This window comes from Rhinatrema bivittatum, chromosome 3, assembly GCF_901001135.1.
Source record: "Rhinatrema bivittatum chromosome 3, aRhiBiv1.1, whole genome shotgun sequence".
In the NCBI taxonomy this organism is placed as follows: Eukaryota; Metazoa; Chordata; class Amphibia; order Gymnophiona; family Rhinatrematidae; genus Rhinatrema; species Rhinatrema bivittatum.
This window is the reverse complement of record NC_042617.1, coordinates 328,764,776-328,791,547: the sequence shown is the minus strand read 5'-3', so window position 1 is coordinate 328,791,547 and position 26,772 is coordinate 328,764,776. Positions and strand designations below refer to the sequence as shown.

The following is a 26,772-nucleotide window of genomic DNA, read 5'->3' as shown; positions in this document are numbered from 1 at the left end:
TGTAGTCGCTCGGCCAATTGGCAATTCGCAAAGTGCTTCAACTCCTGCAATCACTGGGTTGGGTGATCGACTTAGCCAAGAGCCGACTGGTGCCCACCCAGTCTTTGGAGTTTTTGGGAGCTCTATTCAACACTCAACAGAAGAGAGTGTTCCTTACCTCTGACCGAATTGTCAAGCTACAAGGACAAGTGTGGGACTTATTGGCCAACCGTCTCCCCAGAGTGCGGGATTATTTGCGAGTTCTCGGCTCCATGGCTTCCACCCTGGAGCTGGTGCCCTGGGCCTCTGCTCATATGCGTCCTTTACAGTCAGCGTTGCTTTCGCGTTGGAATCCAGTCACCGCACTGTTAAATTTACCTCTCCCTCTTACGGATACGGCGTGCGCCAGTCTCGATTGGTAGCTTATCTCAGACAACTTATCCCGAGGAGTTCCCCTGGAGGTGCCCAAATGGACAGTGGTGACCATGGACGCCAGCCTCTCCAGTTGGGGAGCGGTTTGCCTGAGAAAAGTCGGTGCAGGGACAGTGGTCCCAGGAAGAATCTCAGAAGTCGATCAATCATCTGGAAAGCAGGGCAGTGTGGTTAGCGTTGTAAGCGTTCCGCCCTCTCCTCCAGGGGAAGTCAGACAGAATTCTTTCTGACAATGTGACCACGGTGGCTTATATCAATCGCCAAGGGGGAACCAAGAGTCAGCCAGTGGCCACGGAAGCCCGGCAGCTGATCAACTGGGCAGAGAAGCATTTAGTAAGTATTGCAGCGTCTCACATAGCAGGAGTCAACAACGTTCAGGCGGACTTTCTCAGTCAGCACCGCGATCCTGGGGAATGGGAGGTCATAGATGAAGCTTTCCAGCTCATATGCGACACGTGGGGCATACCCCGCATGGAGCTCATGGCAACGTTTCAGACCGCCAAGGCTCCGCGCTTCTTCGGTCGCCGCAGAGATACAGGAGCAGAATGGGTAGATGCCCTGGTGTTGCCCTGGCCGACCAGCGTGCTGCTGTATGTCTTCCCTCCTTGGTCGCTGATAGGCAAAGTGCTCAGGAGAGTGGAGATACACCCAGCAGAAGTCATCCTCGTAACTCCAGAGTGGCCGAAACGGCCTTGGTTTGTGGACCTGGTCAATCTGGCAGTGGCGGATCCCCTGTGGTTGCCACTGCTCCTGGACCTTCTCCATCAAGGGCCCGTGTGTTTGGAAGAGGTTGATCACTTTTGTCTAGCGGCATGGCTTTTGAGAGGAGCCGCATAAGGAGTAAAGGGTATTCGAACGCTGTGGTGGCAACACTTCTCTGGTCACGCAAGACATCCACCAATCTCACGTATGTGCCTGTGTGGAGAATCTTTGAATCTTGGTGCGTGCACCGAGCGATTGTTCCTACTCTGTCTTCGGTATCGGATATTTTAGGTTTCTTACAATCCAGACTTGCCAAGGGCTTATCGTGTAGTTCCCTGAGGGTTCAGGTGGCAGCTCTTGGTTGTTTGCGCAGTTCCATTCAAGGCATGGCATTGGCTGCTCACCCAGATGTGGCTCCTTTCCTAAAGGGGGCAAAGTATTATGTCCCCCAATCAGGCACCCTAGTCCTTCTTGGAATCTGAACTTGGTTCTCTCAACTGTGTGTGGCGCCCTTTGAGCCTCTGAAAATGGCTACAATAAAGGATCTCTCGTTAAAGGTGATTTTCCTTATCACTATCACATCTGCTCGCAGGGTATCTGAGCTCCAAGCTCTATTCTGTAGGGAGCCGTTTCTCAGAATTTCGGATTCTGGAGTGTTCTTGCAGACTGAGACTGTTCCTTCTTTTCTTCTGAAGGTGGTGTCTGCTTTTCATGGGAATCAGTCAGTGGAGCTTCCGTCGTTTCCCGTTTTGGACCAGTCAGACCCTATGTCTAAAGACTTACGGAACTGGATGTTCGTTGGGCGTTGTTGCGTTATATGGAAGTTACTAACGCGTTTCGTGTGGTGGACCATCTTTTTGTGCTGTGGGCTGTTCTGAAACAAGGAAATATGGCATCTAAAGCTACGATTTCGCGCTGGTTGAAAGAGGTTATAGGCTCGGCATATTTGCTGCATGGTAAGCTTGTACCGTTTGGTCTTTGGGCTCATTCTACCCGTTCACAGGCGGCTTCTTGGGCGGAGTGTCAAATGGTCTTACCGCACGAGATCTGCAGGGCGGTGACTTGGAAGTCTTTGCATACCTTTGCCAGACACTACAGACTTGGATGTTCAGGCACCGGGTGAAGGAGGCTTTGGAGAAGCAGTGCTTAGAGTGGGCCTCTCCAGATCCCATCCCAGGTAAGAAAGCTCTGGTACATCCCAGGAGTCTGGACTGATCCGGGTACGTACAGGGAAAGGAAAATTAGTTTCTTACCTGATAACTTTCGTTCCTGTAGTACTACGGATCAGTCAAGAGTCCCACCCGGGGAACGCATGGAAGTAAGGGAGAGTCCACTCAGTTATTGATTGGTTTGTTTTCAGATCTGCAGAAATTGGATTGACCGTCCTCAAGTGGTTCTACAGGTTCAGTTCCTAGGAGGGTTAAGTGAACTGGTTATTTCTTTTTCTTGTTGAAGGGTTATTGTACATAGTTATGGTGGTTTTTTGAGAGCCATTCTGCTTTGACATTGAGTAATACTGCTGGACTGTAGGGCCTGAGAGGGCAAAGTGGCCAGGGGAGTAGGGAGAGCGAGTGGAAGGGACACTCTTACAGTGAATTTCTAGGGAAATTCTGCTCAAAATATTTAAAATTCTGCATCTTTAAGTAATAACTTTTTTCTGCATTAATTTAAAATGTAATTACTTAAAGACTGTCATGTAAATTGTGTTATTTTGACCAATATAAAGTTTGCAGGATTTTGTTTTTGTGCGCAGAATTTTAAATTTTTTTGCGCAGAATTCCCCCAAGAGTACTTCTTGCCGACACCCATTGCCATCTAAGCCATATTTGAATTAATATTTGTTTATCCACCTAAGTGTTGGCCATTGATTGAACCTTTCACTGTCAGCTGTTAGTACATGTAGGTTTAATAAAAAGCAAACCCTGCTGTAATAGAATATAATTTCCTATGATAAAACTAAAAATCAGGTTTGTAATGTATAGAAATCTCTGCCAGATATCATCTTCAATATATGTTCACATCAATTTCTTTTGCTTTTTCCTCCAAACTTTCTAGGATAATACCACTAGCCCCAGAGGGAAATTTAAGGTAAGAATCTGTCACCAATTATTTAAAAACAAACAAACAAAAAAGGGAATAAACAAAAGCTAATTAATTTGGTGTGTTATTAGTTAGATTAGTGCATTAGCTGCGTGATCTTATTGTGGCACGTTGTACTTATCCAGTCAGCAGCATAGAATTAGACACAAGCCTGGTTCACATGGGCACCTTGCCTCCACCAGGGCCCTCCAGAAACATTTGCTTGTGGTTGTTTGCTGTGAATAATGGTGAAGTTAATTACGGGGGCAGTTGACTTTCTTCACACGATCCGCATTTGTTGTCAGGACTTCTCGGACTTCTCTTGCAGCAAAAGAACCTTGCACACTGTTGGGTGTGAGAGAAAAAAACACCAACGAGAAAACGGTGGAGACAGTGCCCTGTTGCAATCCCCATTCGCAGCCAAAGGCAAACTGCTTATGACATCACCCTCTTATTGCCAAGTGATCATAAAACACCAAAACAAACAACCCCTAGGAGTTACTGTGTGTATATGTATATATATGTGTGTGTGTGTGCTATGTTGTATCTTCGCTTTAGGCCTTGGAGAAAGGAAATAATATAAATTGAATAAATCAGAGAAACTATATTTTTTCAGCAATTTGATGCTTTCACAATACAGGCTGAGGCCTCATTTTGTCGGTAGTGGGGGAAAAGGCCAGTTCTGTAAGAAGAACTATTTAACCCCTTCATTGTAAGACCCAAGACATTTTTGGGGGAAAGAGAGGTTTGTAGTAAAATGTGTAAACCACAATAGCGTATTCTTCCTCCATGTGTAACTGTAGGCAAAAAGAATAAGAAAACCAAAAGTATTTTTCAAATTGTAAACGGAGAAGACAATTTCCAAAGCCACTTATGCAAGTAAATGGTGATTTACTGTATGTGTGTGAATTGACCCTCAGCGAAATGCCCTCATTCTGTATGGCTAAAAGCTTAAGCCACTTTAAGGGGAAGGCTTTTCAGGGGCATTTAAGTCGGTTAGGGAGGGAATTGCCCAGATTGCCTTTTCAAGTCTACATACTTTATTTTTCATTAAAAAGTACCCACATCAAGTTTCTAAGTGAAAATACCCTCATTCGCTTTGACAATTGGATTTGGATTTTAGATTTTTAATTACTCGCTTTTCCAACTCTGATCTGAAGGTGTTACAAATCCGGTACAGAAGGCAGCTCTAACTGAGGTAATGGAGATTCCCAGTACGTACCAGGATCAGTCCAGACAGCTGGGTTATGCCTCCCCTCCAGCAGATGGAGTCAGAGAGAAAACTGAAAGCACCCCCTATATACACTGGTGTGCCCCCTGCGATCCTTCAGTATAATCTCTGACTCCAGCAGATTGAGAGGCATAACCTGCGGTCCTGCTCCGGTCGTTCTATCTATCGGTCGGGGTAAAATTAAAACAATAAAATACACTATAAAAAGTAAGGTAGGACAGGGGGCAAGATCATTGGATGCTTCCTTTTCTCTCCTCTGTCTGCCTGTCGGTTTGTGTGAATGTCTGTGTGAGTGTATTGCGCTGCGTAGCTAGGCATTAGTGTGAGGCAGGCTCGGAGGGTAGTACCCTTCTGATATTCCCGGGTTAGTGTGTCCGCAGCCTGGGGGAGAGCTTACCGGTGGGCCGGTCACCCTCCCCCCCCAAATTCCAGGCTTTAGTCCTGAAGGGGGTTTAAAAAAAAAAAAAAAAAAAGTTTTTACTTGCAGAGCAGTTTAAGTCCTGTTGGTGACAGGCAGTGTGCTCGTTTTTTCTACTGCCCCGGCCTGCCCGTGCCTGCTCGGACCCCGGAGGGGGTGGCTAGCTCACCCGGCGCGCGTTTTCTGTGAGGCTTTCCTCTCGGAGATCTTTTTGGCGCCATTTGGTCGTGCTGCTCCGTTCGCGGTGCTGATGCCGCGCTCTTCGGTCTGCCTGACCTGTGGAGAGGCGGGGGCGCGACTCTCCCGCGGGGGTCTCTGCCCCCGATGTGTTCCCGGGGGCGAGGGACCCTCGGGGGGGCCGAGCGCTGCCCGCAGCCGATCGTCTCGCCTTTCTCCGGAGCGGCACAGCAGTGCCTCAGGCAGTCGTCCTTCGGCCCCTCCTCCACCGGGGAGGAGTGCGGCGGCCATTTTGAACACGCGGCAGGCTGCCTGTTCAGCGTCGGAGGAGGAGATCTCCCCTCCTCCCTCTCCCGAGGCACAGAGCCCGGGCTCCCAGGCCGATTCGGGGTCTCCTCGGGGCCCCCCTGCATCGGGTGGTCAGAAGAAGAGTCTGAAACGGTCAGTGCCATTTTCTTCTGATTTTGTGCTGTTAATGCACAAAGCCTTTTTACAGGCAGAATCCGGCTGGGAGGCGGAGGCTCCCGCTCCCCCGAAGGTTCCCAAGACCGCCCCCGTCTCGGGGGGGAGTCCACCGGACGTGGGGTCCTCCGGGATCAAAGGTCCCCGCCCGAGGGGGGGTGGGGCTGAGGACCTGGGAGACACAGGAGCCGCTCCGGAATCCCCGGGGGCTCCGGACTTGCTGATGACCGACGATCCGGGGGCTGTAGCTGGGGATGACCCCCAGGTACTCCGCTTGTTTGGGAAAGAAGAATTAAGCTCCCTTATCCTCCACGTGTTGCAGGAGCTAGAGTTGACGACTCCGCCTCAGGACGCGGACACGTCTACAGGGGATATCGCAATGGCAGGGATTCGAGCTCCTCCGCAGACCTTTCCTTTTCACCACAAGGTCTTACAGATCGTTTCAAAGGAATGGGAGCTCCCAGAGGCTTCTCTGCGGGTAAATCGAGCCATGGAAAGGCTATATCCCTTACCCAAGGATTCCCTGGAGCTTTTGAAGACACCCGCGGTAGATTCGGCTGTCACGGCGGTGGTAAAGCATACAACTATCCCAGTGACGGGGGGTATAGCGTTAAAGGACCTCCAAGACCGCAAGCTTGAGGTTTTATTAAAACGCATTTTTGACGTGGCGGCACTGGGGGTCCGAGCGGCGGCTTGCAGCAGCCTTGTACAGAGGGCCAACCTCCGCTGGGTTCAGCAGCTGCTGACCATGCAGGAGCTCCCTCCGGGCGAGGCTGAGCAGGCGAATTGTGTTGAAGCGGCGGTCGCTTATACAGCGGATGCCTTGTATGACTTGTTGCGCACATCGGCTCGTATTATGTCCTCGGCGGTCTCGGCCAGGAGGTTGCTCTGGCTCCGTCGTTGGTCGGCGGATGCCAACTCTAAAGCGAGGTTAGGTTCCTTCCCCTTTAAGGGCAAGCTGCTGTTTGGCGAGGAGCTGGACCAGCTCATTAAGGACCTGGGCGACAACAAGGTTTACAAGTTGCCCGAGGATAAGCCTCGGCAGCCTCGGTCGTTTGGTAACGCTAGGGCTCGCTTTCGAGGGCAACGGCGTTTCCGTGGGGGAAGAGGGGGTTCCCTTCCCCAGCGGCAGCAGGTGACGAGATCCCAGGCCTGGTCTTCTTCTTCTTCCTTTCGCGGCAGGAGGCCTATACGCGGGGGATCTTCCCAAGGTTTTCCTGCCATCAAGCCCGCACAATGAAGGTGCGCGGGCCCACTCCTCCGTGCCCGTTATCGGAGGTCGGTTGTCCCGGTTCTGGGAGGAGTGGGCCGCAATTACTTCGGATCAATGGGTCCTCGATGTGGTTCGGTACGGCTACGAGTTGGATTTTGTACGTCCCCTCCGGGATCTCTTCCTGATATCGCCGTGCGGCCCCGTAGAAAAACAAGTAGCTATAGCCCAAACGGTCGCCCATCTACAGGCTCTGGGGGCGGTAGTTCCGGTTCCCCGGGACCAGCTCAGGACGGGTCGGTATTCCATATACTTCCTGGTGCCCAAGAAGGAGGGCACCTTCCGACCAATTCTGGATCTCAAAGGAGTAAACAAGGCGTTGCGTGTGCCCCGCTTCCGGATGGAGACCCTCCGGTCTGTTATTGCGGCCGTCCACAAGGGAGAATTTTTGGCTTCTTTGGACCTGACAGAGGCCTATCTGCACATCGGAATAAGAGAACGGCATCAAAGGTTCTTGAGGTTCATGGTGATGGGGGACCACTACCAGTTTTGCGCCCTCCCCTTCGGGTTGGCCACCGCGCCGCGGGTATTCACCAAAGTTCTCGTGGTGGTAGCGGCTTCCCTCCGCCGGCAAGGCGTCCTGGTACATCCCTATCTCGACGATTGGCTCATTCGGGCAAAGTCGCACGCGGCATGCAACCGGGCGGTCTCCTTAGTAGTGCGCCAGCTGCAGCGGTTGGGTTGGGTAGTCAACTTCGCGAAGAGCAGACTCGAACCGACCCAACAGCTAGAGTTCCTGGGAGCCCGGTTCGACACCTTGGTGGGCAAGGTTTTTCTTTCGCAGCAACGCATGCTCAATCTCATGACTCAGGTACGGCGCCTGTTAGAGCTCGAGATTCCCACGGTCTGGGATTATTTACAAGTCATTGGTCATATGGTGTCTACTATGGAAATGGTACAATGGGCTTTTGCGCATATGCGTCCGTTACAAAGAGCACTTCTATCTCGTTGGGATCCCCGCTCGGAGGAGTACGGGATGGAATTGCCCTTGCTGGAACCGGCTCGCTCCAGTCTCTCTTGGTGGTTGACCCCAGCCAATCTCCTACAGGGGGTGGACCTAGAACCCCCGTCTTGGTTGGTGGTAACGACGGATGCCAGCCTGTCGGGCTGGGGTGCGGTCTGCCAGTCCCGTGCGGTCCAGGGCAACTGGTCGGCACTCCAAGCGACTTGGTCCATCAACCGATTGGAGACCAGAGCGGTCCGCCTGGCCCTGCGTTGTCTCCTTCCACTGGTACGTGGTCGAGCAGTAAGAGTTCTGTCGGACAATGCGACCACAGTGGCGTACATAAATCGACAAGGAGGCACAAAAAGCCAAGCAGTAGCGATCGAGGCGGCGCTGTTGATGTCCTGGGCGGAAAGGCACTTAGAGCGTCTCGCGGCCACCCACATTGCCGGCGTGGACAATGTTCAGGCGGATTACCTCAGCCGGCAGCACCTAGATCCAGGAGAATGGGAGATCTCGTTGGAGGCGATGGCTCTCATCGCGCAGCGTTGGGGAACTCCGCGCTTGGACCTCATGGCGACTCGCCAAAATGCAAAGGCGGTACGCTTCTTCAGTCGGAGAAGAGAGCACGCGTCGGAAGGGGTGGACGCGCTAGCCCTTCAGTGGCCTCGTCACATTCTTCTTTATGTGTTCCCTCCGTGGCCGCTGGTGGGGAAGGTGTTAAGGCGCATAGAGTCCCATTACGGTCCAGTGATCCTCGTGGCTCCGGAATGGCCGCGGCGCCCGTGGTTCGCGGATCTGGTCAACCTGGCAGTCGACGGCCCACTACGTCTCGGTCATCTTCCCAATCTTCTTCGGCAGGGTCCAGTATTTTTCGATCGGGCGGATCGTTTTTGTCTGGCGGCTTGGCTTTTGAGAGGAAGCGGTTAAAGAAGAGAGGTTATTCGGACGCGGTAGTGTCTACTCTCCTCCGGGCGCGTCGGTCTTCCACTACGCTCGCCTACACGAGGGTTTGGAAGGTTTTCCATGATTGGTGTGACACGGCAGGGACTTCGGCCGGACGTTCGTCAGTGGCGGATATCCTTATGTTCTTACAGGATGGCTTAAAGAAGGGGTTGGCATATAATTCACTCCGAGTTCAGGTGGCGGCTTTGGGCTGCCTGAGGGGCAAGGTCAAAGGCTCTTCCCTTGCGAGTCATCCAGACGTGGCTCGGTTTTTGCGAGGGGTTAGAAACTTGCGTCCTCCCGTCAGGCTTCCCTGTCCGTCTTGGAACTTGAACTTGGTTCTCCGTGGATTGTGTGCGGCTCCGTTTGAACCTCTTAAGGCGGCTTCTTTGAAGGATCTCACGCTCAAGACTGTTTTCCTTGTCGCCATTTCCTCGGCTCGTCGGGTGTCGGAACTTCAGGCTCTCTCTTGCAGGGAACCGTTTTTGCGCATTTCGGCGTCAGGAGTTTCCCTCCGAACTGTTCCTTCCTTTCTACCTAAGGTGGTCTCCCCGTTTCATGTCAACCAAACGGTGGAATTACCTTCCTTTTCGGACGAGGAGCTACAGTCGGTTCAGGGCCGGGACTTGAGGCGTTTGGATGTCCGTCGGATTATCTTACGCTATTTGGAGGTTACGAATGACTTTAGAAAGTCGGATCACCTTTTCGTCTTGTGGAATGGACCCAGGAAGGGTCTTCAAGCGTCCAAAGCTACGATTGCACGCTGGTTAAAAGGTGCTATTGCGGCCACGTATGTTGGCTGTGGTAAGCCTGTTCCCCCTGGGCTCAAGGCTCATTCTCTGCGTTCTCAAGCGACTTCATGGGCAGAGAATCACTTGTTTCTTGCCAAGAGATATGCAGGGCGGCCACATGGAAATCATGGCATACTTTTTCCAGGCATTATCGCCTGGATGTCCGGGGACCTCCTGCAGAGTCCTTTGGGAGCAGTGTGATTCGAGCGGGACTTTCAGGGTCCCACCCCAGTTAAGGCGGCTTGGGTACATCCCAGCTGTCTGGACTGATCCTGGTACGTACTGGGAAAGGAAAATTAGGTTCTTACCTTTGCTAATTTTCATTCCAGTAGTACCATGGATCAGTCCAGACGCCCGCCCACAGAGTTCTAGGTTTCCGCTCGTATTCTCTGCAATTTTTTCCGTTTCAGTGGTTTTATGACGGTTTCCGCACGATTGTGGTTTCAGGACAGTTATACCAGTGTATCGTGTGTGGTTGTACATTTTTCCTGTTCTATTTGTTGTGTCAGGTTGTTTTATCTGTTTTTTCAAGGATGTTTCTCCGTGATCTGGTCACTTGTTAAAAAAAAAAAAAAAAAAAAACTCAAGGGGGATTCTTGAGGGCGGTGTTGAAAAGGCTTAAGTCAATTACTTCTGCTTTGATATCACATATACTGAAGGATCGCAGGGGGCACACCAGTGTATATAGGGGGTGCTTTCAGTTTTCTCTCTGACTCCATCTGCTGGAGGGGAGGCATAACCCAGCTGTCTGGACTGATCCATGGTACTACTGGAATGAAAATTAGCAAAGGTAAGAACCTAATTTTCCTATAAAGTGACTAACCTAAGTCACAAGACGTGGCAGTGGGATTTGAGCTCTTTTTTTCCCCCAGTTCACAACCCTGGCTGCTCCTTTGGACATTGCCCCCATAATGGTGCAGAATCAAAGAATATACTAAATATGAAAAATCAAATAAAATAATATTTAGTCAAACTTATATATCTGTGTTCCCAGGACAATAGGGCTTTCTTTTGGCACAAAGTGTTGATGGATATCTACTCACCTTTGTCTATTTTTCCCTCTAACTGCAACCAGTGTTTTCAGCAATAACGCTCCAGTTTCTGGGGGATTTATGGTAGCATGACATTCCAGAGAGGAAAAAATGTCATCTGTCAAAGCCCTAATTGTGTCTGGTTTCAGAAAATATAATTTTGGTTAAGCGACCTTGTTCAACCACAGAGGAAATATAGGCAGTGGGTAACAAACAGCCTTGACCAGATTACGCCCAGGAGAAAACATTTTTGTACTGCGGCAGAAAGTCTGCATATACTACTAATTGCCTGAAAAGCTATGTAGACAAAATCATAGAAACATGACAGCAGAAAAAGACCATTATGGCCTTTCGAGTGTACCCATATTCAGCCATTCTCCCCCCAATTGTTTACCCACATAATTCCTAAGACTTTGAAAATGTAACTACTGGAAGAGTCATTTTATCTCTCTGTGCCTTGGTTCTAACCTATTTGTCACTGAGCAAAACACAGGAAGCAAAAGTTTCAGATTTAGCTGGGTAACGAAGCAGTAACCTGGATAAAATCAGGGGCTGAGACATGCCCTTCCCCTCTGCAGGTATTAGTGACTGCACTGGTTAACTTTAACCTATGCCAAGAAGGGGTGGGGGAGAGGGTGGAGCTAGCACAAAACATGCAGGGATTTCATTTTGAAATCTCAAAGCATGATTTATGGCAGATACTAAAGTACCCGTGGTATTAGCCAGTCCGCACTGTCAAAGAGGTAATTGCGCAGGGACTTGCAGTATTTATGTATAAAATTTATAGCTTGCCAATCCTCAGATCTTGGTGGGTTACAATAAACATATACAGTATTAAAAGAAACATAACTCGATACAATACTGAGATGCAACATTTAAACACCGGATAAAAACATATATATAAGGTATGGTTGCTTATTCTCAACCACATGTATCATAGTGGCCAAGCATGGAAGTTACCAAAAGGGTAAATTAGATTGGAAATGCAGAAGAAAACAGATGCAGTTTCAATAGTTGATAGCCTGCAATACTAAACATACAGTCACCGACACTGGGCTAATCAGATCTTCTTAAAATCTGGGTTCCCTGTACGTACCCAGATCAGTCCAGACAGTGGGTTATGTCCCCCTTCCAGCAGTTGGAGTCAGAGAAAAACTCGAAGGGCGCCCCTATATAAGCAAGTGCACCCTCTGCATCCCTCCAGTATTGCTCTGACTCCAGCAGATGAGAGTGGTATAACCTGCGGTTCCCCCTCTTCTCTATGCTACAGATAGAATATTAGTTTTCTACTTTCTCTGTGGTTGTTGTTTTTCTCTTCGGTTGGATCAAGTTTAGTACAAAAAAAAAAAGTGAAAGCAATTACTCTGAGTTCTCAGTGCCTCAGCACTAAGATACTTGCAGGCAGGACTGTCCCCATATTTAACATTGTAGTGTGTTCTGGGTAAGTTCTGTCTTATTTTCCTTCACAGAATTTAATATTTTTCTCATTCTTCGGGGTGATAGTTGGTGGTCCAACCACTCCCCCTTTCTCCAGCGACACGCTGCCCTGAGAAGCTATCCTTCCTCGGGGCAGCGCTAGCAGAGAGGCGTCATTCCTCTACTCAAAAAAAGAAAAAATACTTTAAAGTTCTCTGTACGTACCCGGATCAGTCCAGACAGCTGGGCTATGCCTCCCTTCCAGCAGGTGGAGTCAGAGAACAAACTGAAAAGGCACCCCCTGATAACCCAGTGTGCCATCTGCGGTCCTTCAGTATTTCTCTGACTCCAGCAGGTGGAAGACAGCATAACCTGCAGTCCTGGCCTTACTAAATTAATTTTTATTGAATCTTTTTATTTTTCACGGCGCTGTCTGCCATGCCGCGAGGAGTGCAGCGCTCTGCGTGTGGAGAGTCAGCTGCCTGACTTTCCCGTGACAGATTGTGCTCCCGCTGCTTGCTGGAGGGCGAGGACTCTTCTCAGCTGCGTCTGCCAGGCAGCAGGTCTATCCCGCGGCCGCGGGGGGTTGCCAGATAGGGGCTTGAGGTGCCCGGTCAGTTGGTCCCGTTCCCGCAAAGCCCGGGAACGGCGGCCATTTTGAATAATTCCCCCGCAGAGGATAGTCAGGGCTCTGGGGGAGGAGACTTGCCTCCGCGTTTAAGTTCAGTACCGCCCCCCGATGACGTATCTGAGCCTCTGTCTCCTCCCCCTCCCTCTGCTCCGACGGAGGGGGCCTTAAAGCGGCAGCACCCTTTTTCATCGCAATTTGTGCTGCTTTTGCACAAAGCTTATATGGAGGCAGAGGCTGATAATTTACAGCTACCTGAGCTATCTGTATGATCTGCTGAGAACCTCCTCTTGGGCAATGTCCTCAGCGGTGGCAGCAAGGAGGTTGCTGTGGCCACGCCATTGGTCTGCGCATTCCTCTTCCAAGTCTCAGTTGGGTTCCTTTCCTTTTTTTTTTTATGATTATTATTATTTATTTATTGATTTTCAAACTAAACTTTTCAAAGTATCAACTTTGGAACAGAAATATGGCATTACAACAGAGTATAAAATAATTTCAGGTAAACAATACATATAATAATTTCTTCTCCTAGTAATACCCTTTAGACCACTATAATGTGGGGGGTGGGTAGCTGCTTACTTACGGCTCGATACTCTAAAACCGCGGCAGAAAGAGTGCGGCATTGCCAGGCGCACCCTTCCTCCCCGCACGCACAGTTCTCTTGACCTAGCGCCTGATACTCTCTTCTAATTGCATGCAAATGCATGCCGCGGCTGTGAAGCGTTAGGGAAGGGTTAAGCCCGCGCAACCCATTTTACTGTGTAGGTGCTTAATACAGCGCCTATACAGTAACCTGGGTGCGCTGGTACCTGTTATTTCAAATGTCATTTCAAACAGGCACCAGGAAGTGTAAAAAAAAAAACAAAAAACCAAAAATATGTAAAAACCTGAGTGTTATAAAAAAAAATATTTTTAAATACCTGTCACTTTCGTGCGGTCATCCAGGCAGCGGCGGGAGCCGGAGGGCCGCGTGGGTCCAGGCGGGCGGCGGCGGGAGCCGGGTGTTCGATCGAGGCCGTGGGCGGGTAGGCGCGTGTTCGATCGGGCGGGCGGCGGCAGCGGGGGCGGGTGGGCGCGTGTTCAAACGAGGCTGCGGGCGGGTGGGCGCCTGTTCGATCGGGGCGGGCGGCGGCGGCAGGATCCGGGGGGCGGGTGGGCGCGTGTTCAAACGAGGCCGGGTCGCACAGGCGCGCATTAATTCAGGCGGAGGGAGCCGGCGGCGAAAGCGGCCTCCGGCAACCCCCACCGGCAGTGAATGAATGCGCGCCTGTGCGACCCGTGCGATTCGGCGCTCAAGGCTTGGAGAAGAGACGACTGAGGGAGGATATGATAGAGGTGTTTAAAATCATGAGAGGTCTAGAACGGGTAGATGTGAATCAGTTATTTACTCTTTCGGATAGTAGAAAGACTAGGGGGCACTCCATGAAGTTAGCATGGAACACATTTAAAACTAATCGGAGAAAATCTTTTTTACCCAACGCACAATTAAACTCTGGAATTTGTTGCCAGAGGATGTGGTTAGTGCAGTTAGTATAGCTGTGTTTAAAAAAGGATTGGATAAGTTCTTGGAGGAGAAGTCCATTACCTGCTATTAAGTTCACTTAGAGAATAGCCACTGCCATTAGCAATGGTAACATGGAATAGACAGTTTTTGGGTACTTGCCAGGTTCTTATGACCTGGAATGGCCACTGTTGGAAACAGGATGCTGGGCTTGACGGACCCTTGGTCTGACCCAGTATGGCATTTTCTTATGTTCTTATCCTATCCTCGATCTCAAGATGGTCAACAGAGCCCTCAAGATCCCTCGCTTCTGGATGGAAACGTTGCGGTCCGTCATTGCGGCAGTTCACCGCGGAGAGTTCTTGGCTTCCTTGGACTTGATGGAGGCTTATCTCCACATTCTGATCTTCAAGGAGCACCAGCGTTTTCTTCGCTTCAAAATACTTGGCCAGCATTTCCAATTTCAGGCGCTACAATTCGGCCTAGCGATTGCTCCCCGCACTTTCACCAAGGTCATGGTGGTAGTGGCGGCAGCCCTTTGAAGGGAGGGAATCCTTGTGCACCCCTATCTGGATGACTGGCTCATTCGAGCAAAGACCAGGGACCTCTGTCGTCAGGCGATCGAAAAAGTCTTACGGCTTCTCCATTCTCTGGGATGGATTGTCAATTTCGCCAAGAGCAGCCTCACTGCCTCTCAATCGCTCGACTTCTTGGGAGCACACTTCGATACCAGCGTGGGCAAGGTATTTCTTCACCTGGACAGGGCCCGGTCCCTCATCTCTCAGGTACAGCGCTTCAGTGGCCTCCCGATCCCCACAGCATGGGACTATCTCCAGGTTCTGGGCTCTATGGCTTTGACTATCGATTTGGTTCCGTGGGCTTTTGCTCGCATGCGACCTTTGCAGAGAGCTCTGCTTCCATGCTGGAAGTCAGTGTCGCAGGATTTTCAAGCCCCTCTGCCCCTGTCTGATCTTGCCAAGGACAGCCTGTGCTGGTGGCTCAGCCTGGATCACTTGTTGAAGGGAGTGGACTTGGAGGTCCTTCAGTGGGTGATCATCACCACGGATGCCAGCCTCTCGGGCTGGGAGGCTGTATGTCATATGCACTCGGCGCAGGGGCAGTGGACGTCAATGCAGGCAACATGGCCGATAAATCGACTGGAAATCAGAGCGGTCCGTCTTGCATTGAAGCATTTCCTCCCCCTAGTTCATCATCAGGCCATAAGGATACTCTCGGACAACGCGGCCATGGTAGCGTACATCAATCTGCAAGGGGGAACGAGGAGCCGTCATGTCTTGCTGGAAGCTGACAAACTGATGGCATGGGGCGGAGCTTCACCTCTCCCGCCTAGCGGCATCCCACATAGCAGGAGTGGACAATGTCCAAGCGGACTTCTTAAGCAGACAGCATATAGATCCTGGAGAGTGGGAACTCTCCGAAGATGCAATGAAACTCCTCTTTCACCGGTGGGGAACGCCCCACATGGACCTAATGGCGACTCAGCGGAATGAGAAGGCTCCACGCTTCTTCAGTCGGCGAAGGGAGCACGGCGCAGAAGGGGTGGATGCCCTGTTCCTTCCATGGCCGCAACATCTCCTGCTCTACGTGTTCCCGCCCTGGCCCCTGGTGGGAAAGGTAATTCGGAGAATAGAAATCCACCAGGGGCCCGTCATCCTAGTAGCGCCCGAATGGCCACGAAGACCATGGTTTGCGGACTTGATCAACCTCAAAGTGGACAGTCCTCTTCGCTTGGGACATCTACCGAACCTCCTACATCAGGGTCCAGTATTTTACAACAGGGCAGATTGCTTCTGTCTTGCGGCCTGGCTTTTGAGAGGCGCAGGCTAAGACGACAAGGTTACCAAGAGGATGTTATTTCAACCCTCCTCAAGGCCAGGAACACTTCTACTTCCCTCTCCTATGTCCTGGTATGGAAGATTTTTGAGGCCTGGTGTGAGTCCATCAGCATATCTCCACATCGCCCATCAATAGCCCAAATTCTTTCTTTTCTTCAGCAGGGTCTGGAGAAAGGATTTGCCTACAATTCTCTACGAGTCCAGGTGGCAGCACTTGGCTCTCTCATCCAACATCTGGACGGAGCTCCTCTGTCATCTCATCCTGACATAGTTCATTTTTTGAAGGGGGTTAAGCACGTGAAGCCTCCGGTTCATGCGCTATACCCCTCTTGGAGCCTCAATTTGGTATTTCGGGTTCTGGCCGGTCCTCCTTTCGAACCGCACAACAGTGCTACCCTTAAAGATTTGACGCTCAAGACTGTCTTCCTGGTCTCCATTACCTCCGCCTGCAGGATCTTGAAACTCCAGGCTCTCTCGTGCAGGGAGCCCTATCTCTGCTTTACAGATTCTGGGGTGTCCTTGACCACAGTCCCATCTTTTCTACCAAAAGTGGTCTCTGTGTTTCAAGTGAATCAATCGGTAGAACTTCAATCCTTCTCGAATGAAGACTCCAGGGAGCTTCACCGCCTTGATGTCAAACGCGTTCTTATTCAACTTCTGATTATCAGACCATTTCTTTGACCTCTGGAGTGGTCCAAAGAAGGGCAGCAAGGCTTCTAAGACTTCCATCGCTCACTGGTTAAAAGAAGCAATATCTTCAGCGTACGTGGGAACTGGTCAGCAACCTCCAGCGGGAATCAAGGCTCATTCACTCCGGGCTCAAACCGCCTCCTCAGCCAAGAGTCAAGCGGTATCTCCACAGGAGATTTGCCGGGCAGCTACGTGGAAATCGCTACACGCCGTTTCTCGGCATTATCACTTGCATCTTCCATCACTGGGATTTGGCTCCTTTGGTGCTCACGTCATTAGAGCAGGGCTATCCGGGGCCCACCCTACATAGGGAAGCTTTGGTACATCCCACTGTGTGGACTGCTGCGGGTACGTATAGGGAAAAGAAAATTATTCCTTACCTGCTAATTTTCGTTCCTGTAGTACCACAGATCAGTCCAGACGCCCTCCCTAAGAATTCATGGGGTTGGGAATTGTCTCTCAGCTGTTATGTGTACCTTTTCCGGATGCTAGTGTGTCGGGTCAATGGTTCTTTTTGCAAGTTTATTGTTAACAGAATTAGTATGTTATACCGGTTTTATAATTGTTCAAGTTTCTGGGTTTACTTGATCCATCCAAGCCTTTCTTTTTATGCTTTGATATTCTGAATACTGGAGGAACGCAGAGGGTGCACCTGCTTATATAGAGACGCCCTTCGAGTTTTTCTCTGACTCCATCTGCTGGAAGGGGGTCATAACCCATTGTCTGGACTGATCCATGGTACTACAGGAACGAAAATTAGCAGGTAAGGAATAATTTTCTTACAACGAGCAAACCTTTTGATATAGATTGTGGGACAGTAGATGAAAGGTTTGGGAAAACCACTAGGTGCAAGGCCATTAATAGATTTAAATACAAATGTCAGGATTTTAAATTTAATGCACCAGTACATGGGCAACCAGTTTGTATTTTCAAATAGTCCCTGGTTCTTGCAGGTGAATTCTGAATATCGGAGTTAGCCAGATAACTTATTCTGCTAACTCAGCTCCTCCCCGTTACACCAGTTCCCCACTCCTGACATATCTGACTAAATATTTAGCTGAATAAGTGACTTATCAGGCTAAGTTGCACTGCTGAGCCTAACCAGACATACAGTGGTGCCACTTAGCCAGATAAGTAGTTAAGCACCATTTTGAATAAGATATATATATATATATATCACAAGCAGCCTATCTCTCTCTCATAGAATTGGAGTAAATCAATATAAAGCTAGCAATTGTGTTCCAGTAAAGTCATTAATTTAGACAGCCATTTATAGCATACCAATCCTGAAAATGTTTTCATATATTATGAAAAGAGATAAGAATGTCATTTGCAGGGCAATCAACTTTTCCATATGATACAAATTCCAAACACTTTTTAACAGCTCCAATATTGTTTGCGTTTTATAAATGCGTTCATCTTTTATGCTAGTCACACCTCCCTGCCCTCTTTAAAATAAACCTAAGGCTGCTTTTTAGCTACATGTGCTGTCCTCACAGGTCATGTCTCAGCTTGATGGCTGCCTGAGTTTTGGCAAGAATCAGCACAGTCAGGTTTCATTTGACTCATATTCTTATCATTTGAGATTCTCTATAAACTTTCACAGGCTTTAAGCACTGTTCCTGTTCGTATCCCAGATCCGTCCATATGCATGGGTTTTTCATTCCTATCAGCAGATGGAGACAAAGAAGAAAAGTTTTACTGACACTGCACTACTTATGTTAGGGTGCCACCTGCAGTTCCCCGGTGTTTCTCTGTCTCCAGCAGTTGGTAGAGGTGCAAATCCTGCAGTCAGTATCTGGAGATGGAGATTTACTCCCAGGGGTGTCGGGACATGTTGTGGGACCCGACACCCCTGGAAGTAATTCCCCCTGGGAGAGAGGGGGTCAGTGGCCCTTGTTTGTCTCTTACCTGTGCCATGAGGAGGGTCTGATAGCCAGTGGTGCTGGCTCCCTCATTCCCAGACCTCTTCTCCCCATTCTGGAGTGGGTTCCCTACTGGCCTTCTGAAGAAGGCATCAGAAAGGAAAGTATTTAAGTTTAATTTATTTGGGGAGGTTTATCCCTTTAAAAAAAAAAAAATTAACAGAGTACGTAGGCAATGGTGTGAGGCTACAAGACAGGGGAACGGTAGTCCAAACTGTGGTGCAGGTCCTGGTGGACATGATGCGCTGTCTGAGGAAAGATAGAAGTTTGGACAAAGCCAGTATGAGGCTTTATGCGCCGCACGCCTACCATGGCAGTTTTGCTTAGTGTAAGAGAATTTATTTATTTATATCTTTTTATATACCGACTTTCCTTGACAGATATCAAGTCGGTTAACAATGCAAAAAATAAATCATAATAAAACAATCACAAAACTATAAATCTAATACAATAGAATACAATCTAAAATTAAGACTAAAATACATTAAAACTATAACTCTGATTGTAGTCAGGAGGAGTTTTGGAGGTTTAAGCTAAGGCAGCTGTGGGGTGCTGCTTGTGATTTAACTCCCACCATGGGTGGCTGTGCATTTGTCTCACTGTAGCCGAGAGTCGTGTCCAGGAGGGTGCGAAACGCAGCCATTTTGTTTTTTTCTGTGGGACATGATATTGCAGAAGAGGCGCACTCAGATCGTCCATTTTAGACCATGACAACTGGAAGCATCAGCGTTTCTGTGGCTTGTGCACAGAGACTCCTTAAGGGGGCAAGCCTGGTATGAAGTGGAATCCAGTGCCAGTTTGCTGTGGAGTTGAAGACAGTGCAATAGGGACACCACGTTCCTCCAAGGCTATGGTGCTTTCCACTGAGCGCAGGAAGTCAGTATCTGGTATGGGGAAGTCAGCGGGAAGTGTTCCTGCATAGCGCCTCAATCGTTTATGCATCAGGGGTGCAGAAACTTTGGGGGGGGGGTTCCTTTTTCCACTGGGTTCCAGATTATGTTTTTCATTTTCTGGGAGTAGCAGGCTGATCTGCCTGCAGTAACCTAGCTGGAAATTAATTAAGGACCCTTTTTTTGGCTGTTTTCTTCTTGGGGGGTGGGGGGTAACTCAGATAGCCAGGCATAAGCCTAAATTGACATCATTTTCAGGCTGGTCTCCTTTGATTTCTTTGGAGCCAGACTTCGGGCCCAGATAGCTCTGCAGGGGCATGGTTGTGGGTAATTTGGCCCAGTGTTACTTCTCCTAGTCACAGATCGGGTACCTGCCTGACTTGGGTGGCCAGGTAAGTCCAAGATTAGCCTGTGAAGGGGTGTGGAGAGAGAGTCTCTGCAGGAAGCCTCTTCCGAGGTATTCCAAAGATCTCTATGGCATAAGGACAGGTCCGAGTGTTTAAAAAACACTTTCTCTGCTCTATTCCATCCTGGTTTGCTAAGGATGGGACGCTTTGAGAACTGGGCTGGAGATTAGCGGGCTATATTGACTTTTTGTTTTTCCCTCTTCTGGAGGAAGTACTGGAACAGCAGGAATGGAATGACTTCAATTAAGTGGGCACATAGATTGCTACCTACTATGTCGCAGGTCTGAGATCTTGAAGGTCTCTCAGGATAGGGGGCTAGAATTTCATTTTATGCTAATCTGGAAGGTTTATTCTTACCACTCAAGGCAGCTGTGGTATCTGCTTTGGGGCCTGGCTAGTCTTTAGTTGGGCACTAAGGTAGAAGGCGAAGAAGCTAATAGCCCATTTTGCTTTCAAAAGTGGTACTGTCTAGGGCATTAATTGGTCCTTTGTCTTTGCCTTAGTATTACTGGCCTGGCAGAGGGTTCTCTGTGCAGAGACGTGATTGGCAGCCGCAGTCCTTTCAGGGAGCACGTAGGTCACCTGAGACAACTCTGGTTCTAGCTCTGGGAGGGGGGGGGGCTTAAAGGGGTGCAGTAAAACAGAATTGATCCACTCTTCTCAGGAGATCAGTCGTGGGAGATTCTCTGTCTCTTACAAAGAGTGGACCAGGGTGACCATGGGCATTGGTCCCTGGCAGACATAAGAAATGACTACATATTAGCCTTTGTGCTCAGTTCACGAAGCCTTCATGCCTCCAGAGGTAAGCAGGCGGTGGACCAAAATGATTCCCAAGTCCCAAGGGGAGCCAGGACAAAGCCAGCTACTTCATAGTTCTGAGGAAAGAAGGTACTTACTTGTTCTCATTTGATACCTAAAGAAGGTGAATGATTCACTCCATTCTAAGTCATCTACGACATCTGAAGGCGATTGTCCAGGTGTCCCTGGAGAGTGGGTCAGAGATCAGTATTCCATCTATTTTGGGGTCTCGAAAAATGAAGATACCTATTGGCCAAGTCTAGATTGGGTGAGGCTGAATGAGGCTTAGAGCATGCTACATTTCTGAATAGAGAACTTACACTCTGATTGTGGCTGTACGCACATAGAGTTTCTGGCTTCTTTGGTTCTCACAGAAGTGTATCTACTTATTCCAGTCTGTGAAGAGCATAAGAAATTTCCTTCACTCCATGGAGCTAGGAGAGCATTTTCAGTTTCGAGAGCTCCCGCTTGGGTTAGCATCAGCTCCATGTCCATTCACCAAGGTGATAGTGATAGTAACAGCAGCGATACAAAAGGAAGGCATTTTAGTGTATCCACTGGCTAGTTTGAACAAAGTCAAAGGATTATGTTGGAAATGAGTTCCATGTGTCATGCAAGTTTTAAAGACCTTGAGTTGGTTAGTGAATCTGGCAAGGAGCAACATGATTCTAACCCAGTTGCTGGAATACCTAGCAGCCTGCTTCAGTATCAGACTCAGCAAAGTGTTCCTCATGGAAGACAGGGTGCTGACATTGCGGTCACAAAACCGCCAGTTATTGCAGCTTTAGACACTCATGGTCTGGGGCAATTCCTGGGTTCTATGGCTTCTTCACTAGATGAGGCCTCTTCAGAGAGCACATCTCTCCCGATGGAATCCTCTGTGCAGAAGGGTTCCAATTACAGCTACCATTATGAGGGGAAAACTGAGTTTAGTCTCTCAGGGTGGCTTTCTTGGGCCAACTGGAGCTGGGCATAGACTTGTAGATCCTGGAGTGGGTGGTAGTGATCACTAATAACGGTCTGAAAGGCTGGGGAGCCATTTGCCAGGATCAAACGGCACATGGCCAATAGGTAGTGAGGGAGATATCAGAGGTTTTTAACCGTTCACAGACAAGGGCAGTTTGCAGATGCGTTGCTCTTCTTTCTTCCACAGCTGCGGAATTGAGCAGTAAGAGTCCTATCGGACAGTGTGTCAATGTTTACTTAAGTTACCTGACAAAAGGGGGGACCAGGATTCTTGGGGTCATTTGGGAGGCCTAGGCAGTTTTCAGCTGGGCAGAGCAACACTGGGTGGCGCTGGCGATGTCTCATGTTGCCAGCATGGACGGACTTCTAATCAACAGATGCTGGACCTGGAAGCTGGTGGAGGAAACAGTAGTGTGTGTTGGCTTCAGGACAAGCATTCCGCAGCTGGTCTTGAGGGCACTGAAACAGAATGCCAAAGCGACCCACTTTTTCAGTTGCAGGCGGGAGGTGTCAAGAGTGCAGAAACTCGACACTCTAGTTCTCCCATGTCCACATGGAATTCTGTGGTGATTTTTTTCCTTCTTGGCCACTAATAGGAAGAGTGCTAAGGCATATTGAGATGCACCTGAGGAGATTGATAGTCTTAGCTCCAGAGTGGCAGCATTTCCCAAGCTTTGCAGACTTGATAAATCTGACAGTGGATGGTCCTCTAAGGCTCAAGCATCTTCCAAAGTTTCTCTGTCAAGCACCAATCTTCTTAGTTCAGGCAGTTTGCCTTTTTCTCATGGCTTGGTTTTTGAAAGGAATAGTTTGAGATGAGAAACTTTTTGAAGGAAGTCCTTACCACCTTATTGCAGACTAGGAGACCTTCCACTTCTCTGTCCTAGGTTAGGGTGTGGAAAGTGTTTTGCGAGAGGATATTGCGCCACTTTAACTTTCATCTCACTTTCTGACCTTTTTGCAGAATGATCTAGCGAAAGAGCTTGCTTTCAGTTCCCTAAGACTCCAGATGGCAGATTTGGGCTGACTTTGCATCCAGATGTTCATTTTCTTCAAGGGGTGAAGCATTTGCGCCCTCCAATGAAGCAAGTTTTTCACTCATAGATCCTTAATCTGGGATTGCATGTTCTCTGTGGTCCTCTGTTCAAGTCATTGTGGAAGGACCTTATGCCAACTATAATCTTCCAAGTGGCCATTTGCTCGGCCAGGAGGATTTCACAGCTTCAGGTGTTGTGGAAATCTTTTCCTTTAATTTTGGAGAATGGGATGTCCTTGCTCATGGTGTCGTCTTTATTACCAAGGGAAGCCTTTGACTTTTCCCTAGTCAGACTGTGGAGCTTTCTTAGTTTCGGGATTTGGATTCTTCGGATCTGCAGGCAAAGTAGCTTTACTTGTTGGATGTCCGATCATCTTTTTGTTCTGTTTGAGGGAATGAATAAAGGGAGTAAAGCTTCTAAAGCCACTATGGCTTAGTGGCTAAAAGAGGCCATTGTGTAGGCTTATATGGGCAAGGAGCAGCCATTTCCCAAAGGGTTTGGGGCACATTCTACCAGGGTGTAGGTTGTGTCCTGGAATGAGTGTCAGTTGGTGTTCCCTCAGGAGGTCTGTTGGGCAGCGACCTGATGTTCTCTACACACTTTCACAAGGAATTGCTGACTGGATGTTTGGGCGCAGGAAGCAGCTGGTTTTGGAAAGAGTGGGCTGTGAGCGGGTCTTTCAGATTCCCGCCCAGTTTAGGGGAGCATGGGTATATCCCAGGTGTCTGGACTGATCTGGGGTAAGAACAGGAAAGGAAAATTGGTTCTTAACCTGCTAATTTTCATTCCTGGAAACCACAGATCAGTCCAGAGTCCCATCCTCTCTGAAAGGCTGCTCTGTTTATGTTGTGTGTTCTTTCAGTTGGGGAGTTTTCCCTCTCCCCTGTAGACGAAAGAGTTCCTGTTTGAGGGGTTAAGTTGGTTTATGTTTTTATCTCATCTTGGCTTGGATACAGATCATACTGAGGAACTGCAGGTGGCACACTAACATAATTAGTAGTGCAGTGTCAGTAAAGCGTTTCTTCTGTCTCCATCGATTGGTAGGGGTGAAAAAAACCTATGCATCTGGACTGATCTATGGTATTCCAGGAACAAAAATTAGCAGGTAAGATCCATTTGTTCTATTTTGTCTCTGGGAGAGTGTGGTTTAACTGCATTTTTTGCTGATACTGCTGCTATATTCAGGACCAGGACTGGTTGTTAGAAATTCTGTTCTGAGGGGGGAGACTGTTCCATTTGAGTTCTCGAACTGGTGGTGTTGGTATTGATCAGTTTATAGTGACCTCGAGAATAATGTGCTGTAGGTAACCTGACTCCTGGTAATCACAAAGTGGTGTGTCTGTCTGTCTGTCTCTGTCTGTCTGTCTGTCTGTCTCTCTAAGGACTCCTCTTGTTCCATGAGATCCAGCACACAACCTCACCACAAAAAAAACAGGAATAACGTTGGCAGCTGTTTTCTCTCCTCACTCTGCCAATGATTTTTACTTCCAGGTCCAGTTGTTCTCAGAGCCAGACTTTCAGGGCAAAAGTGAAATTTTTGAGGAGAGCAAGAAAGAAATGGAGCCATTCACTGTCCAGTCGTGCAAGGTTTTAGCTGGCAGGTAAGTACAGAAGCTTAGCTCTCAGCAGCAAGCCCAGCCAAAATCTTGTCTCCAGTTTTGGCTCTTGTGCTTCCTTGTCCTGAGTCTTACACCTTTCTTTATTTGCTCCCCATTTCTAAATCTCTTGTTCCTCTGCACTCAGGCAGGCCAATCCACACCGGTGGGTTATGCACTCCTACCAGCAGATGGAGACAGACAACTGATTTGCTGATGTCACTAACGTATAGCTTTGCCCAACATCAGCCTGCCAGAATTCTCCGTCTCTGGCAGATGGTGGACATTCATCTCCCTAGTGGGGATTGCCTGTTTAAAAAAAAAATGGAGAAGAAACTCATTTGAGCTCCTAAGGTGAAACCAGTCTGGTACTCTCCCTCAGTTAAACAATTGAGCCTTTGTGCCTTGCCAAGTTTAGGCTCCAAAAACATAAAAAGAGGAGGAGGAGCTTGGGGAATAAAGGCTTGTGCCCTCTTCCCCCCCCCCCCCCCCCCCCCCCCCCCGAAGCAACCGGCACAGTCATTACTTCAGCCGGCAGAGTTCTGAGCACAGGTTAAAAAAAACAAAACCAATAAAGGGGGTCTCCCTTCCCTACCGGGCCGTTTTCCCCCTCAGTGCTAAACACCCCCCCCCCCCCTCCACACACACACACACACCTCTGATTGAACTATGGAAGAGTGGAGAGGAACGGCTTGCTTCTGGCATTAGTTTGGTCAGTAAATGCATTCCTGAGCTCCCGCACCGCCGTCCCTACCTGTCAGCAGCATGAGGAAAAGATAGACTGCTCTGACAGGCGGTTAGGCCGTGGTAAGGTTTTCCTTGCATGCTCAAGTGTGCACAGCAAGGCTGTAGCCTAGAGTTCCATGTGCGCATCTGTGCTCATAAGGCCATGGACTAGAGTTTTGTGTGTCTGTGCAAAGGTACGACTGTGCATCCTAGTGAGGCATTTGGCTGTGTTTTAGCAGCGAACAGGAGACCACGTGGACTAGAAGTTTCCCATTTGTGCGACTTGCCATATAAGGGCAGTCCAGCCATTGTTCTCTCTTTGCCTATGCCAGCATTGCATGGAGGCTGTAGGAGAATTGCCCTCCAAGGATTTTACCAACGTTGTGGCGTCTCCCCTTGCCAAATGAGGTCTCGAAGGAGGGGCGCGCAAGAGGCAATACTCTAGCCAGTGACAGTTCCCCCCCCCCCCTTTGTTCCCTATAGGAGGGACATCCCGGGGGGGGGGGCCCACAGAGGGATTTGGCTTCCTTCTCCTGGGTGGAATTTTTCCAAGGTTTGCAAATCTTTTTGAGAGGATGCCCAACAGAGGCTAAGCCAACCCTGTAAGGAAGGGAAGTGTCCTAGGCCTGCCCACTAAGCGGCCAAGTCGGGCAATTGCTGTAAATCGGAAGGCCAGTTTGAGTTAGAGAAAGAAAGGGATTGTGACCTGACGGATGATTCCTAGGATGATTTGGATTCCTCACCTTTAAGGAAGGTGAAATCCCACCTGACTTGGAGCCACATAGGGCTCTGCTCCATTTCTTTTGGCTTAGACCCTGCAAATGCTTGGAGTAGATGGGGAGTGGCACTACAGGCATGCAGAAGAAGAATCCCATCCTGGTCACCATATACAATGTGTCCTGTTTTTCTTCCACTCCTGGAACAGATGAGGAGTTGATTGATCTTAAATGGAACACCCTGGAAAAAAATTGTAAAGGAGGGCGATCATTGCTGGGCCTGTACCCCCTAGATTTGAAGGCAAGGGAGCAGTTACAATTCCCAAAGGTTGAGACCTGGTGTGTGCTGTCACCAAGCAAACCATCCCATTTGAGGGGGGGGGGGTGTAGCTCTGAAGGATGCCCAAGGTAGAAAGTTTGAGGCTATCCTTAAGCAGGCATTTGAGGCGATGGCAATGAATTTTCAAATACCTTTTTGCTGCTATATGGTGGCTTGAGCAGGCAAGAGTCTCACCCAGGCGGTCAAAGAGAGGGGAACGATAGCGGGCTTGCACTAGAACCAGGAGATGCATTTCTAGCTGATACGGGTTGTGACTTTGTGCGTATGGCCGCTAGAGGAGTAGTTTCTGTTATACCTGCAAAACGCCTTCTGTGGCTGCAGAACTGGTCAGCAGATCCGATTTCCAAGTCGACTTTGACCAACCCTTTAAGGGTTCTCTCTTGTTAGGAAATGAGTTGAAGAAGAATGCAAATCGCTGGGGTGATTCCGTGGTTGCCGGAAGACAAGAGAGCAGCTTCACGCTCTTTTGGGCTGAGAGGCTGCTCCATGGATTCCCATCATTTTTGCCTTTACAGGGGATCAATGGATCAGAAGTCACATCCCTTGATCATAGACCTTTTGGCTGAATAAGGACTCTGGCTTCGATGCTGGAGCATCTCAGACCTTATAATGATGGTGTTGGGTTCCACCTACAGGTTCTGGAGATAGGCGAACGACTATCTCACTTTTATCAAAGGTGGACCCAAATCACAATGGACTGGTATATCTTGGATGTAATAAGAGATGGCTATGTTCTAGAATTTCTTCAACTCACTCCGAATGCCTTTATATTTCTCTCCATGCAACTTGCTAGTGAAGAGAGTGGACTTGGAGAGCACGTT

General features: G+C 49.1%; 1 protein-coding gene across 4 annotated transcripts in view; it reads left to right on the top strand.

Annotated features, from left to right (window-relative positions):
• CRYBG1 (crystallin beta-gamma domain containing 1) overlaps nucleotides 1-26,772 on the top strand; it is a 479,364-nt gene that overhangs the window by 381,715 nt on the left and 70,877 nt on the right. For all 4 annotated transcript variants that reach the window (XM_029595327.1, XM_029595329.1, XM_029595328.1 and 1 more), the window contains 2 exons: nucleotides 3,169-3,201; nucleotides 24,066-24,175. In XM_029595327.1, the coding sequence (XP_029451187.1) occupies nucleotides 3,169-3,201; nucleotides 24,066-24,175 (143 nt within the window). The remainder of the gene's footprint in view (nucleotides 1-3,168; nucleotides 3,202-24,065; nucleotides 24,176-26,772) is intronic.